This window comes from Phascolarctos cinereus, unplaced genomic scaffold, assembly GCF_003287225.1.
Source record: "Phascolarctos cinereus isolate Bilbo 61053 unplaced genomic scaffold, phaCin_HiC Scaffold_726;HRSCAF=1367, whole genome shotgun sequence".
In the NCBI taxonomy this organism is placed as follows: domain Eukaryota; kingdom Metazoa; phylum Chordata; class Mammalia; order Diprotodontia; family Phascolarctidae; genus Phascolarctos; species Phascolarctos cinereus.
The window spans coordinates 300,014,272-300,030,609 of NW_027556098.1; the positions used below are offsets into that span (position 1 = coordinate 300,014,272).

The 16,338-nt window shown below is 37.1% G+C and overlaps 1 protein-coding gene across 2 annotated transcripts in view; it reads right to left on the minus strand.

Moving 5' to 3' along the window:
- Positions 1-16,338, minus strand: part of CUNH11orf65 (chromosome unknown C11orf65 homolog) — a 62,874-nt gene that overhangs the window by 11,229 nt on the left and 35,307 nt on the right. For both annotated transcript variants that reach the window (XM_020996199.2, XM_020996198.2), the window contains 5 exons: positions 12,152-12,244; positions 8,935-8,988; positions 8,574-8,777; positions 7,044-7,177; positions 1,921-2,091 (listed from right to left, as the gene is read on the minus strand). In XM_020996199.2, coding sequence (XP_020851858.1) covers positions 1,921-2,091; positions 7,044-7,177; positions 8,574-8,777; positions 8,935-8,988; positions 12,152-12,244 — 656 coding nt within the window. The remainder of the gene's footprint in view (positions 1-1,920; positions 2,092-7,043; positions 7,178-8,573; positions 8,778-8,934; positions 8,989-12,151; positions 12,245-16,338) is intronic.

Below are 16,338 nucleotides of genomic sequence, written 5' to 3' on the forward strand. Positions count from 1 at the left end.
GTGTGAAGGGCCAATTCTACAAAGACAAAAATTTTTTAAATTCCTGCCCTCATGGAGTTGTTAAGCATTATAATTTAGGGGAAGCAACATGCACATATGTAAACATACATAATACAAATATAAGGTAATTTTTGGAGGAAGCACAGGAAAAGCTTCATGTAAGAAGTAACATTTAAGCTGAGTTCTAAAGGCAGCTAAAGATTCTCAAAGGTAGAGGTGAGAAGCAAGTGCATTCCAGGTGTAAGAGGCAGCCTGGGCATCAGCATGGAGATGGAATGTTGGGTATGAGGAAGAGTAAAAAGGCCAGGTTGGTTAGATTATAGAATGCATGAAAAAAGGTAATGTCTTATCAAGGCTGGAAAAGAAGGCTGGAACCAGGTTGAGAAGGGTTTAAGATGCTAAATACAGGAGTTTGCATTTTTAGCTAAAAGTAATAGGGAACTACTGGAGTTTATTAAGTAGGGAGTGATATGATCAGACCTTTACAAAAATTACTTTGGAAGTTGTGTGGGGGATAGATTGTAGGCAGAAAAAATAATTAGGAGGCTATCACAATCATCCGGGTGAGAAGTTTGAACTGTCATGTGAGTGGAGCAAAGGGGACAGATGAGACAGATTTTGAAGAGGCAGAACTGACTAGACCTGACAAAGGAATGGGTATGTCAGGTGAGTTGAGGATGACTCCAAGGCTGGGCATGGGGCTGCTGAAGTCTTCTTCCTGAGGTCTAGGCTGGCTAAATTTACAAAGGCTCATCGCTAGGCTGGCTTCAGAGGGATGGACTTTTCAGGAACCTTCAAGAACTTCAACTTTCAAAAGGGCTACAATCTCTGTCAGTATCAGGAGTACTCACACTGAGGTGATCACAGATCCTGAAGTAAAATACTGAAATAAAGGGTGAAATATGAGCATGAATTTAATTCAGATAGGACGTAACTACTGGAAACTGAGTCCCCATTGTCTATACTGCCTCCTAATCCCGACCCAGGAAGTGATCAGAAGGGCACTGGGTTAGGCTACTGCTTCTCCCGGTTTTGTGAGGAAATGCCTTAGGCAGCAACAGATCAAGCCTTTAGGCGCAGCAGAAGGGGGAGAACTCAGGAGGCTGAGAACTGAAGTTCAATTGTGGTTGTTGACTCCTTTCCACCCAGGCTTTCCCCTCATAGGCTGTAGTCCCATTGCTGGCAACACCTCATCCAGTGACCATGAGAAGGAAACCCAAGAGAGGCAGTTGTAGCTGCCTTTCACAATACTAAAATGGATAGGGAAAGAATGAAGGGGAAGAGCTATAGGCCAATGTGGCCTCAGAATATTTGGGGCAGGGCTGGCCCAGATGGAATGAAAATACTGCGGAGAATTCCATAACAAGATCTTTTGGTGACCTCACTCCACTTTCAGAGAGAATCCCTGGTCTATTTCCTTTCCATAGTCTCCTTCCCTTCATCTACACTCAATCTAATCCAGAAGTTAAGGGTAGAAGAGTCAGTGCACCCATAGAAAGGCAGCGTTGGGTCTTAAAGGTTTATTCATTAGAGCTTTTCCTAAAAATCCCTCATCCTTTCTAAACTAGTAAAATCTCTCCCTTTATCTTGTGTTCTCTGTCTTTTCCTTCCTTTTTCTTCTCATGCCATGGTTGTGTTGGAAAAAGATATGGGGGCAACAACTGCCACTGTGTCACAAACTTGTAATTTCCTATGGTCTGATGAGCAGCAGTGCCACTGTAGAGATCTCCAACAGCGTAGCTGGCTCTGCTGCTTTTGCCACTCCCACTGCCACGTGGATGTTGGTGTCAGGGAGGACTATATCTAAGGTACCAAGATCACAGTGGCAATGAGAGGGACAAAAGTGGGAGAGAGAAATAAAGAGGATTGGATGCTTATCCCCTCCCTAGCATCCCCTGAAAAAAAGCAACATCTACTTACTCTTCAAAGTTTAGTGTATTTGTCCAGTTCAGAATTTCATCCACCTCCCATTCCATCACGGAATCCATTCCACCTTCTTCAACTGCTTTTATCAATCCTTTTGTTGCTTTAAGAATTAAATCTGTACACCTATCATCTGCTTTCTTTGTTTCCAGGCTTCCTGAATAATACCTAAGGAAAGAAAACTGATTATGAGCAGAATGATTATGAGCAGATAAAACTGATAACTACAAGTGGTATTAAGGACCTAACATATTAGACAAAATTCTTATGCTGGATCTCTAGAAAGAAAGCAATCCAATCATCCATATATGACTGATACTTATCACTGAACTTCACATTTCAACCTCATATCTCAGTGAGTTAAATCCAGGAGTGTCTTGGTAAATGTTTAACAAGTGGCTCTCTGGGGAAAAAAAGTGTACACATGGCACACTTTTAAATTTAACCTCTTTTATTTACTTTTTCTCCATCACTGTCTTAAGTCTAAACTGACAATCAACAAAACAAATCAAGCTCTAATTTGTACTATTTGCTGATTTCTGAAGTGTAAATACTTACACTGAAAATTTAACAATTGGCTCACCAAAGCCTGGTCCAAGGTGCTCCAGCACACCGTTGACTAAATCATAAGGTTACAAGGAAAAATAAAGTCATTAGATAATAGAATCAGGGGATTTCAGAGGTGGAAAGGATCTTCATTTTACATATATGAAGGTCACATAGTTGATGACTTGACTAAAATCTCACAGGTAGCTTTTATTCTATATTACTTACATATGCATAAATGGGGCAGCTAGGTGGCACAATGGATAGAATGCCAAGCCTGGAGTTAGGAAGACTGTAAAATGAGCTGAAGAAGGAGATGGCAAACCACTCCAATATCTTTGCCAAGAAAACTCCAAATGGGGTCACGGAGAGTCGGACGCAATTGAAAAATGACACAACAAAATGAGTAAATACCATGCGTCTATCCAATATTGGCTAATGGCATAAAGAAGCTAATAGTTCTGAGCCAAAAGTTTGGTTCTTATTATTTTCCACATGGGTATTTATTTTCAATTTAAGATGAAATACAAGAATAATGCTAGGTCACTTTCTGAATAGGATATGCTCAACAAGAGGAGATATGTTTTAGAGGGCCAATAGCAAATTTCTTAAACTATCTTCATTATAAGTTAGCAAAGGAAGTATAATTTCACATTTTTCTATACGTTTTGGAGAACAATGTGATCAACTCTAATGTCGGGAGAGGCTGGCAGTACTCTCATGCTTGGGACAAGGTCTCTACAGTCAAGTCTCTGCAATCAATCTGAAGAGGGACCTACTGACCCAAAAGCTATTAAAATTCAGTCCATATCTGAACTACAGTGTAGCTAGAAATTACAAAACATGGGGGTAGGGACTTTGATCAATGCAGTGAGCAATTATGACTTCAATGACCAATGATACTCGATAGTAAAGCAAGTAGGAAATGAAGGATGCACTTTTCAGACATGTATTAATTTGTTTTACTTAACTATACTTTTTTTTTCTTATAAATGGGAGGTTTCTTTGGGGGGAGTCACTGGGAAGTGACAATGATAGTTTAAAAAAATAATATCAATAAAACATTTAAGAAACAAATGCCTGGGAGCACTTTTTGGAATGATCAGCCCTCACACAAACATAAGCTCAAGATCAGGTTTAACTACTGAATGATCATCTTCTAACACTCAGAAAATAATACACAAAAAGTTTAGTACCTTCTTTTTTGTAGGAGAGTATGAAACAGTACATTGTGTTGATAAAAGAGAGTACTGACAATGAACTATCAAAGTGAGGTTGTTCAAATAGTTTAGTATTTGGTACTTGGTATTTAGTATTCAAATACTAAAGCATTTGAACAACTCATGTTTTGAAACAATTATAATCAGTTAACATCTGTCAAGCACTTTGAAAACTTTAAAGCCCTATGACAATACTCCTGCTACAGCTCTTATTGAAAGCTTTCTTCACATCGCTTGTAGTAAGTAATACTATGAGATAGGAAAAGGGACTGGATCTCTTATTCATTGGTGAGAACATTCCTTTATCCATGCAGGAGGGCACATCTCTTTTGAAGAGCTGTCTAGAGCCCAGAGAACTTGAACTTCCCACCATCTCACTTCTTGGCCATACTGCCTCTGCAAGGAATACTACAATACTAAATATTGGTAGCAGCAGTTAAGCAGTCAGGACATCATAAATATTGCACTTTGCTTTTCTTTCTGCAAATATAGAAATCATTTGAACTGTACACTGGTCAGGAATTTTTTAAAATTTTTCTAAAGAAATTAATGATTATCCTTAAGATGAAAAAGAAACATTAAAAATTCTAAATCTGAATAACAATAGATTTAGAGGTAACGAAGCAATATATTTTTAGCTGAAGAAAAAGTTAGAAATTTTAACTGGAAAAACAAGACAAATTAATTGAAAAAGGATTCTATAGAAATTGTTGTATAATGGGGAAAAAAGGCATACTTCACAGGCTTAGAGTAAGATTCAAGGCTTAACTTCAAAAGGAGATGGGGCAAGTGATAATGGAAGAATCTTTAAGAGCTGAGATGTGATAGTTTTCTATTAGTAAATTTGAGGAATGGAGATGTAAAATAATTACTCTGTTAGCAAAAAGATCTGGATCCTCCTACACAAAGTAGTTCCAGTGGGGGAAGCAAAATACTCCTTGCTCCTCATTATTTTCAAACTCTGATGCCATTACCCAGCGATCTCTCCTCTTTTGAGATTAATTCTCTCCAAATTTATAACCCAATTCAGATCCTGGTGACTATCTACTGGCCTCAGTAGTTAAGAGCAGGCTATATAAGCTGGTTGGCAATTAGGTGGTACAGTGGATAGAGCACCACACCTGGAGTCAGGAAGATCTGAGTTCAAATTTGGCCGTAGATACTTAGCAGCTGTGTGACCCTGGGCAAGTCATTTAACTTTTGTTTGCCTGAGTTTCCACAGTAGTAAAAACAGAGTAGTAATATCACTTGCCTCATAAGGTTGTTATGAGGATCAAATGAGATTTTTGTAAAAGCCCTTAGCACAGTGCCTGGCACAAAATAGGTGCTATGTAAATGTCCTCTTCCTTTCCTTCCCCTTTCTCTCTCTTCCCTTATGGAGGTCATATTACTTGCTTTTTCAAGGAGCTCAGGACTTGGCTCCTAGTCTTCCTCTCCCCAGTTGCTGCCTTTATATTGAGAACTTCAACATACGTGTTAATATTTCCTCAAACACGCTAACATCTCAATTCCTCGAGCTAATCAATTCCCCAAACCTTAGCTACACACAGCTTTGACTCTGCCATCATCAAGTGTTCATTTCCACAATCAAAAACCTGACATTCCTCTAACTGACCTAACCTCCTCTCATTCTATTTCTCTTTATGCCTTACTCCTCCTAAACCTGTTTGTTTTCCTCATCCTGGCCTCCATTCCTTCAACTCTTGAATATATTCCCAGGCTGTCTATCACTCAGGCATCTACTCTGACCTCTTTTTCCTCCTCCCAATGTCAACCCCTTATGAACTAGCTCAACTCTATGCTTTCTTCTACTCTTAGATCCTACGCTCCCATTTTGATCCCTGTTTATACCTTGTCAAAATCGAACCATAAAGTGCTCTCACCATCCATTTCCTCTCTTCAATCAACTCTTTTGTCCCATGTAGTTTTCATTTATGATTCCTTGAAATATAGCTCTGAAAAACCAAGCTTTGATAAAGCCACTGGCATTAAAATGGAGCTACCTGACTATGCCTTTAAACCAAACCACTCTGGCTCTCACTAATTGGCCAATAATAGGCCCCAGCCCAAGCCTCACTTGCTCAATGTTTTGGTTTTGATGGCTCCGGAGCAGTGTAAATAGCAATTGTTTCTCCTCAGGCCAGAAACTCTGAAGGTCTTCCCCCCCCCCCCCTCAACTGATTCTTTTGTGAAGGCAAAGTAGGCCATTTTTTACCTCAATTCTTATCTAGACTTTAACTACTGAATGGTCATTGCCTCAGACAAACTGAGACCTGGGAAAGACCTTAGTTTAAAAATGCCAAGGTCTCCCACTGCATCTGGGGCCATCGCCAGTTGTCCTGACCTATGTCTTGCCACTGGACTCCAATGACTCTGGAGGAGAGAGTGGGCCTGATGACTTTGCTCAGCTCTGCCTCACTTAAATCCAATTCACTTGCAAGTCAAGACGTAGCCCTGCTGATGTCATTGGTCTTCGAGAACAAGGAAGGAACAAGACAATTCTGATAACTTACTGCTAAACAGAATGGGATAAAATCACACAATTAGCTCTCTATCCACTGTACCACTAGCTGCCTAAGAGTTACATGCCAACTATACAGCAGGCCCTATGTTAAGTGTGCTATATCTATCTATTTTCTACATAGATACACAAGTATATACTATTTCCCCCATTAAAATGCAAACTCCTGGAGGGCAAGAACTATATATTTCCCTCATATCTGTGTACCACGGGGGCCTACCACAGTCCCTGGCACATAGTGGCTGTTTAATAAATGCTTGTTGATTTAATGACTGAAGTATGGAAAAATTAGTCTTCTGTTTTAATTATACTTCTACTAGGAAGAACTGGATGGAAAAGTCTTTAAAGGACAATGATAACACTTACATAAAATATAAATTCCTATACAACTGTAAGACCCTTAAAAGAAAAATAAAAAAGAAAATAAAAGAAATAAAAATTAATGCTACTACAATAATGAAATAAAGGTCACACATAATTTTGAAGGATATAGGATATAGGAAATTTCAAAAGAAATGAAAGATCATTTGTGTGCATAGGTTCATCATTATATAATCACAGATATAACTAGATGTGCTAGAAGTATAAGAGTAATTTTTCATATTAAAAGATTAATTTTTTTAAAAAATGTAGACCTTACAAGGAGCAAAGTATGCACTTTTGTAATAGGAGAATGGCCTATTATGGAACTCAGAATGATTGCGGATAATTATTAGACCTACAAAATGATATATAACAGTTTTATTATTAATAGCCAACCTCCAAAAAAAATCTAAAAACTTCCACAATAATTTGTATATTGTTTACACATGTATAAAAATTTCATTACTTACATCTGCTTCATCCATCTAAGTTTTTTATATTTTCTTCTTATGTCAATGTCCTGCCTTCTCTTCAGTTTGGAGAAGTGAAAGTCAATTTTTTGTTTATTTCCTTCTTCAGTGATCTCATCAGTGACTTTCCAAAACTGTTGACAAATGATATTATGAAAACACTTTTATACTATTGTCTGTGATGGTGTCTAATTATGAAATGACATTTCTTTGTGTAGGAGGGACATCCCAGAGCACAAACAGAAGGGGTCATAATACTGCCCCATGTCTATCAGTTCCTTTATGGCCACAAAAACCTTTCACAAATACATTATCTTGAGTTTCCTATTAATTATATGAGGTAGTTTGGGCAGGTATAGCATCTCCATTTTATAGATTAGACACTAAGGATACGAGAATACATGGAGGGGAATAGTGTAAGAAAAGCAGAAAAACAGGAAAGGGCATGATTATGAAGTAATTTAAATGTCAAAAGAGAACATTTTATATTGGATTCTTTAGGCAAAAAGGAACCTGTTTATTGTTTATTATTCATCTGCTTAATGAGTTGGCAACAAATTTGGGGAGGAGGGGTAAGAGAGTGAGAAGCCAGAATGGCAACAAGATTGTAAGCCTGGATGACTGGGGAGGACGGTGGTGCCCTTAACACTAATAAGAAAGTTCAAAAGAGGGGAGGGCTTAAGAGGAAAGAAAGGAGCTCTATTTTGAACATGTTTGAGTTATTATATTGGCATAGCCTAAACATGAAAAACTAATGTCCCTCCAATTACTTGAACAAGATTTTTTTTTCCTAATCTGGGTATGGTACAGAATATTTGAAATTGTACTGCCTTGGAAAATTTGAAAGGTATGGCTGCTATGTGTCTGAGCTATGAAATATCGCTATCCAAAATGATCCTTACAGAAGTGTGATTGGTATGGCTGTGGACCATATGCCCTTGGTGAAAACTCACTTTATACCTCATCCTCTCAAAACTATGAAAATCCACTGTTTTTTCACCAATCATCATTGGGACTAACTCAACAACAATTCATCATTGCCTAGACATGCAAAGCACTGTTTTAGGTGTTAAAGGAAATAGAAAGATAGAGATAAATAAGACATTCTCTTTACCATCACTGAAGCTAATATGTAGTAAACACTACAAGATAAACCTACTTGATCTCAAGAATCCCCACATCCTGACATACAGTGAATTCAACAACATTCTCAACTTATTTTTATTGCAGCTATCTGACCAGGTAATAAGTGCCTACTATGTTTCTGAAGGATGCAGATTAGCTTAAGTTGGACGGTAGACACATCTTCTCTTAGTAAGAAAAATTAGTAAATTTAAGACTAAGATATATGACTATATCTTAAAGTGTAATCAAAGTTGCCACTAGAGTTCTTTTAAATCAATAATGCTCATTATTTAGGTCAGTAGGCAATTATATGTGTTCTTGAAATCTACTGTAAAATTAAATTTCCAAAAAGACACAAAGCAAATCTGTAAAATGTAAAAGAAAAATTATTATAATTTTGCTTACTCTTTTGGAAACAAGTCTCCAGCCATTGTTCTCTATACGTTTGTACCAGCCATCGTGGTCATCTTCTAGATGTTTCTTATCAAATGTCAAATGTGATAGTTGCTTTGGGAGAATGTTCACATAATCTCTAGGACTGTTAGCACATAGATCTACAATATGTCTGTGAGTGAAAATTTTATAATATATATTGGGAGGAAACTTCTCCTGTGATTAAAAAAATAAATTAAAAATCCAATTGTAATCTTACAATAAAAAGTGTTTATGCTTAAAAATAATTATCCATTTCAAATTTGATACAATCAATTAGGGAAGATTTTGGGATACTTTTAAGACAATTAGACAAAACTACTTCCATACTTACTCCACCTAATCTGAATCGAATATTAATTCCAGAAGCAGCATCTAGAAGCTCTGCCTAAAAGAGAACCAAATTAACCTATCACATTTTAGTAATATTAAGTAGCTTAAAATACATACCAAAATGGTTATTAACTGTAATCATTTGACCACATATGTACATATTTGTTCAACCTGAACTTGCATTATGAAAGGCTAGAAAGTGAATACGCATAAGTAAATTTTATGTAAAATTTGAAAAGCTGAGAAATAAATTACTTTCCCAAGAATACCCAATAAATAATAGGTTAAAATGGGAGTTCCTGAGTTTAAAAAGCCAAGATTCCTGACTTTTTTTTTTTTGGTGAGGCAATAAGGTTAAATGACTTGCCCAGGGTCACGTAGCTAGTAAGTGTCAAGTGTCTGGTCTGGGACCAGACTTGAAAGCAAGTCCTCCTGAGTCCAGGGCCAATGCTCTATCTGCTGCACCACCTAGCTGCCCCCAATTCCTGATTTCAAAAACATCTGCTACTTAAAAAATGCTTCTTTCCTATTAAAAATATAAGTTTGATATTTAAATTACTGCTCATATTCACAAGTTGGAAAATGAAGATCATGGTTTTATATGTGAGAAGAGCTCACTTATAGGTAAGTCCAGGGAAATGTGGTAGCTTACCAACCTAAACTGAATATCATGTGGCCTTAATTCTCCGTCTTGACTCTGTCCTTGATTAAATCCAAAATTCACATTTAAATTTTGTATGACCTATAGCATGTCTTTTCATTTTTAACATACTGACAAGTAGCATTTATAAAATACAATATAAATGCTAATGATTATTAATACAGGCCTTCTCATTACCCATTAAAGAAATAGTCCCAGACATATTAGGTCACCCAAGATTATCCATATAGCTGATGGAAAAGCTGTAACTGGAACCTATCTATTGATACTGAATCCCTTTTTCACATTTAGAAAAACTGCTAAAAAGTTGATCTCATATTTAACTTCTCTACTTCTCAGCAACTTCTTGCTTAGCAATATATTATTTATAAATTTGTTGTAGTCGAGTTATTTCAGTTGTGTCCAACTCTTCATAACCCCACTTAGGGTTTTCTTGGCAAATATACTGGAATGGTTTGCCATTTCCTTCTCCAGCTCATTTTACATAAGAAGAAACTGAGGCAAACAGGGTTAAGTGACTTGCCCAGGATCACACAGCTAGCAAATATCTGAGACTGGATTTGAACTTCTTGATTCCAAGCCCAGTGCTCTAGCCACAGCGTCCCCTAGCTGCCCTTATAAATTTATAGTGTATGTTTTATATACCCTAAACTGAGACTAAAGAATATATAGAAATTCACATGTGGCATTTTATTGGTTTTGCCCATGATTGTTACAAGAAGTACAAAGCAAAACTAGTAGTTCATAGTCATTGGCCAGTTAAAGTAATTTCACCTACCTATTCATAAACATATCACATAGAATCTTGGAGTTTGAAAGGTCTTCGGCAGTGCAAGCCATACCTGAATAAGGATCCTTCTCTCAACATCCCCCCAAAATGGTCATTCATCCTCTGCTTCAAGAACTCTACTGATCTGCCACCCACTGAGGCAGCCCATTTCACATCTGGGTAATTCTAATATGTAGAAAGTTCTCCTTACTTCAAACCTAACTTTCTTTTTGTAACTCACACCTGATGGGGTACAGGCTCTGGAAACCCTCACCTTGAGCTCTGCTTGAATTTTCCCACTTGATGAAGTCTCTAGCATTCAACCGAGGCTATAATCCTTTTGACTGGCCTTTCATTTATTGCCTAAACCCATTTTAAATCTCCCATTTCTCCATTTCCCTTAAGCCAGCCCAGCCCTCCATTGTCTGTTACCTGTGGATGGCCCCCAGCTACTTCCCACCCTTGATACTCTCTAGACCCCATCCTACCTCCCAGTCACTTAGATCAAGATCCCCTCTAGACCCCTTCTCCCAGATCCCTCCTCCATTCACCCCAAACTACTTGCCCACTCCTAGATCCCTCCCACAGTCTTTCTGTATATAAGATCCATCCTGTTCCCTTAAGGTGCTCAGATTCTTAAAATCTGGCCAATGGCTGAGATTCACTCTAGCCTGCTTGTCAATTTGAGCACCACAGATGTTCAGATTCCTAAAGAGTCTGGCCAACATGGCAGATCTTTAATAAACTTTGTCTTTGGCTGAAAGAAGGCTTGGATCAAATTCATTCAGGCAGGATCCATGTGCCACTATTTCGGGATCCCCGTATCCCTAAGTCCCTAACCCTCAACACACCCATTGTTCCTAGTACTTCTTTTGGGAGTCAAACCAAATAACTGTGTGACAAAAACCAAAACCACTAGTTTCTTTAACTCTTCTACATTCTCCAGTTCTCTCACCATCCTACTTGCCTTCATAAGGGCACATTCCAGGTTGGCATTCCTAAAATGTGGTGCCCTGAACTGAACACAGTACTCTAGATGCAATATGACCCAGGCAGAGTGTAACACAACTATTACCTTTCTCATTCTGGACACCATACTTTTCAGTGCAATGTAGGACATTAACTTAAGGGCTGTGATATCACATAGTGATGACTCATCTTGAGTTTCCAGTAAAACTCTTAGATTTTTTTGGAGTAATTATGTCATATTTTCATAGTACCATTCATATGAAGTTTTTTTTTTTAATTCAAGTATAGACCTACCCAGTACATCTAGAAGGCACAGTGGATACAGTTCTGGATACAGTCAAGACCTGAATTCAGATCTGACTTCAGCCACTTGCTAGCTGTGTGACTCTGGGCAAGTCACTTAACCCTTTTTGTCTTGGTTTTCTCATCTGTAAAATGAACTGGAGAAGGAAATGGCAAACTACTCTAGTATCTTTGCCAAGAAAACCCCAAATGAGGTCACAAAGAGTCAGACACAAATGAAACAATTGAACTGAATAGATCTACACATTCATTTCTATTAAATTTTATCTTGCTCTATTTGGGCTATCATTCTAGTCTTTTCAAGTAATTTTGGATTTTGATCCTGTAATAAAAAATGTCAGCTATCTCTCCCATTTTCATGTCACTTACAAATTTATGAAGCATGCTACTTTAAAACCTTCATCCAAGTTATTAATAAAAATGTTAAACAAAATATGTGAACACTGATTAAATAAATAAAATAAATGACATACATCTTTAACATATTATATATGTATACATATGGAATGTCTTTACCTCTTTAGGATCAATATATCTTAATAGTTGACGGGGGTCCCCTTGCCTCCTTAAAAGGATTAGACTTTTGAAGTGGTTAAATACACAGGCATCCTAGAAGTTCAAATATATTAGGAATAACAATTAAAACAGCTATTTACTACTTCTGAATAGTCACTGGCTTGGGGTAAGTATAAACACCAGATATGTTCAATGTAAACTTGTCATCTACCTATGTTTTGTTTTAACATAAATAATAAACATTGTTAAAAATGAATTTTGTTCAATTGAGTCACAGTGCAACCAACAGGTGTAACTATCTGATAAGGTTTAAAGATTTAGGGTGGCAAGAGAAACAAATTAAGGGACTAGCTTTTCTGGACAGCGCATACTACTGGGCATACTAGATGTGACCTTCCCTTATTCTTCCCCCTATCCTTGCCTCACAGGCTGGTGCTGCCCTGAAATGTGGCATTCTAAGCCATAGCCGAATCCATTCTTTTAGTCTAGGGGTGAAATGGTCATGAAGTCATGTGATTCATCTAACTGTGATATACAGATATACATATAAACATAAACATATACATAAACTTTTAAAATTTATAAATAAAAATAAAAACCATACAATTATCTCATGATTCTAGCTTGGACTCCTTCAAACCCAAATGAAACCCAACTATTTTAGAGGGAGTGAAGTGCCAGCCTCTGTCCTATTTTAACTTAATGTGTATTTCCAGTTATTCACTTACATCCTCCATTATACTTTCTTAGCAAACAACTAATATTCAGACATGCATCACAAAAAAAGCTACAATAAAAAAATACTCTTACGTGAAGGATATTTTCAAAAACAAAAATTAAATTAGCAGTTACAAGTAGACCTAAAATAGTTAAATGCCTGCCATCTGCAGGTGGATTCAGAGGGGAATTGAAGCACTTTGCCAATTTCCTCAGTCTCTTGGAAAGAATCAATTTGGTTACCCCTCTCAGTAGGTAGAGGTGGCTTGGCTTTTCAGGCCAGTACTTTCATATCCTAATCTTAATCCCTATTCAAGAAGATATAATTGAGATCATTATTTATTATTATGATTATTAATCTTAATGTTAAGATAAATGGTTATCTCATTTGATCCTTACAAGAACCCTGGGACATACATCCAGATGAGGAACCTGAGGAAGAGATCATTGGTTAAATGGTCACACAGCTGGTAAGGATCACAGGCCACATTTAAACTCAGATCTTCCTATTTCCAGGTCTGGTGCTCTATCTACTATGCCACCTTGCTGCCTAAAATTTATCCAATGTTTTTAGGTTTGTTTTTTATGTATTTTGTATTGTTTTGTAATTGTATTTACATAATTATTTGGTGTGCCTTAGAGGCTAGACTCTGAGATATTTTATATATTCTGCAGTTATTCTGAATGGAATTCTTTTTCTATCTCTCTTGCTAGGTTTTGTTAGCAATATACGGAAGAGCTGATGATTTTATGGGTTATATCTTGCTACTTAAGTCATTGTTTTGACTAATTTTTAGCTGACTCTATAGGGTTCTCTAAGTAATTCATCATGTTGTCAAAAAATGATGCCTTGGGACTTCTGGGAGCCAAGATGGTGGAATAAGCAGTAAATGCTGTAACTCCCATATTTACCTCCAAATAACTATAAAATAGTGTCCCAAAATAAATTCTGGAATTGTAGAACCAGCAAAAAAAGACTGGGTGAAATAATTTTTTAGCCCAAGAACTTGGAAAATTGGCAAGAAAAGTCCATCTCACTCAGGTAAAAGGGGTATATATTCCAGGACAGGAAGCATCCCAATGAACCAGCAGCAAGCCCCACTTTAGCAAACCAGCGAGAGATACAGAGCCCCAGTGTGGTGGAGTGGGCAAATGCCAACACCAGGATCCCCCCATGCCTTAGCATAGTCAGTGGAACTGGCAGATTCCAGCTCCAAGAACCACCATGTGCTTCAGCAAACAGGCAGCCTCCAGAATGATGAGAAAGTAGGCCAGACCTCTAAGTGTTCTGAGCATAGCCTCAGGCAAACAGGCATCCTCCAGAGGCCAGACCTCCACATGAATTAGTGTAGCACCAGGGAAATGCAGAAACATGCCACCAGGCCTTGGTACATGCCAGACATCACCATTAGGACCTCAGTTCAGCACCAGGTAAGCTGGCAGAACCCTATGGCCTCCAGCAGTGCCAGCCACCCCCTGGCCCATCCCCTCAGTACAGCACCAGATACGAGGTCCCCCAGGGGCCTCAGGACAATATCAGTGCAACACCAGGTAAACAGTCAGGGCCTGTAGCCACTGGCACAAAAAGCCTGAGAGTGCCTTTTCCAACTTGGGTACAGAGTTCAAATTTAAAAGAAAGGAAAAAGAAAAAAATAGCAGAAAAGGACAAAAAAAAATCTAACCATAGAAAGTTATTGTGATGACAGGGAAGACCAAGACAAACTACATGTGCAAAAATACTTACAGCAGTTCTTTGTGGTGGCAAAATACTGGAAATTGAGGGGATGCCCATCAATTGGGGAATAGTTGAATAAGCTGTGGTATATGAATGTAATGGAATACTATTGTGCAATAAGAATTGAAGAACAGGCAGATTTCAGAAAAACCTGGAAAGACTTGTAGGAACTGATGCAAAGTGAAATGAGCAGAACCAGGAAATATTGTAGCCAATATCAGCAACATTGTGTGATAATTAACTATGAATGACTCAGCTCTTCTCAGCAACACAATGATCCAAGACAAGTGCAAAGGATTCACATCCAGATAAAGAACTGATGGACTCTGAATGTAGATCAAAGCATCTTTTTTCACTCACTTAATTATTACTTACTTTTTTTCCCTTTTGATCTGTTTCTTCTTTCACAACTGTCATTAATATAGAAATATTTTTTACATGATAGCACATGAATAAACTATATCAAACTGTTTATCATTTTCAGAAGAGGGGTGAGAGAAGGAAGAAGGGAAGGAAAAAATTTTGGAACTCAAAATCTTGTAAAAATGAATGCTAAACATTTTCTTGACATGTAACTGGGGAAAAAAGTAAAATAACTGTTTTTTAAAAAATAAAGGACCTATGATAAAAAATGCTATCCAGAGAAAGAACTGATGAACTTTGAATGCACAATGAAGTATCCTTTTTTTACTTTATTTTTGTGTGTGTATGTTGGTTTGTTTTGGGGGGGTTTTTTTGGTCTGTGTTTTCTTTTGCAACATGGCTAATATGGAAATATATTTTGCATGACTTCTCATATTTAATCAATGTTTAATCAATTGCCTGCCTTCTCAAGGAGGATAGACAGGTGTGAGGGAGGGAATTTGGCTCTACTTCTGACTAATTTTCTTTTGCTGCTTTAAATCTTTCTAGTTTCCATTTTAGGACCATATTTATATCCTAGAAGGAGTTCGGTAAGATCACTTCTCTTCCTATTTTTGCAAACAGTTTATATAATATTGAAATTAATTTTCCTTAAATATTTAATAAAATTCATTTGTAAATCCATCTGATCCTGCTATACTTTTTTGGGGGGTGTGGGAGAGGATATAACAGATTTCTTTTATATAATTTTTCAATTTTTTTATAAGATTTGTTCATTTAGACTCTATTTCTTGTTCTTTTAATCTGTACATTTTATATTTTTTGTAAATATTAATTCATTTCATCAGTTAACAATTTGGCTATTTTATTTTTTTTTATCAGACTGGCTAACATTTTGCCCATTTTATTAGTTTTGTTTTAAAACTAGCTTCTAATTTGATATATCAATGAAATGATTTTTGTTTTAAATTTTATTTATCTTTAATCTTTATAATTTCCTTTTTTGTGATTGGGATTTTTTGATTTGTTGCTTTTCCAATTTTTTTTAAACTGTAAGCTAATTCATTGCCTGCTACCTGTTACTCCTTTATGAAATATGCCATTCTTTTTTGATAGAATTATAAAAGAGTTAGTTATTGGCTGAAGAAAGACAGGTTGTGTCCTGGATGACCTTTAAGAAAAAGCAGATAAATACCCTCTAGATACAACCACAGAGACCAGGCCAGGAAGTAGCTGCAAGGAATGTGACCTTTGGCAACACAGAAGAGAGTGGATTATAGATTGAAACAGCTGACAGTTAATTCTGGTTCCACAAAGGACTCTTACAAATGATGAATAACAAGTAAACCTGTGTATCTAAGCAAAACATCAA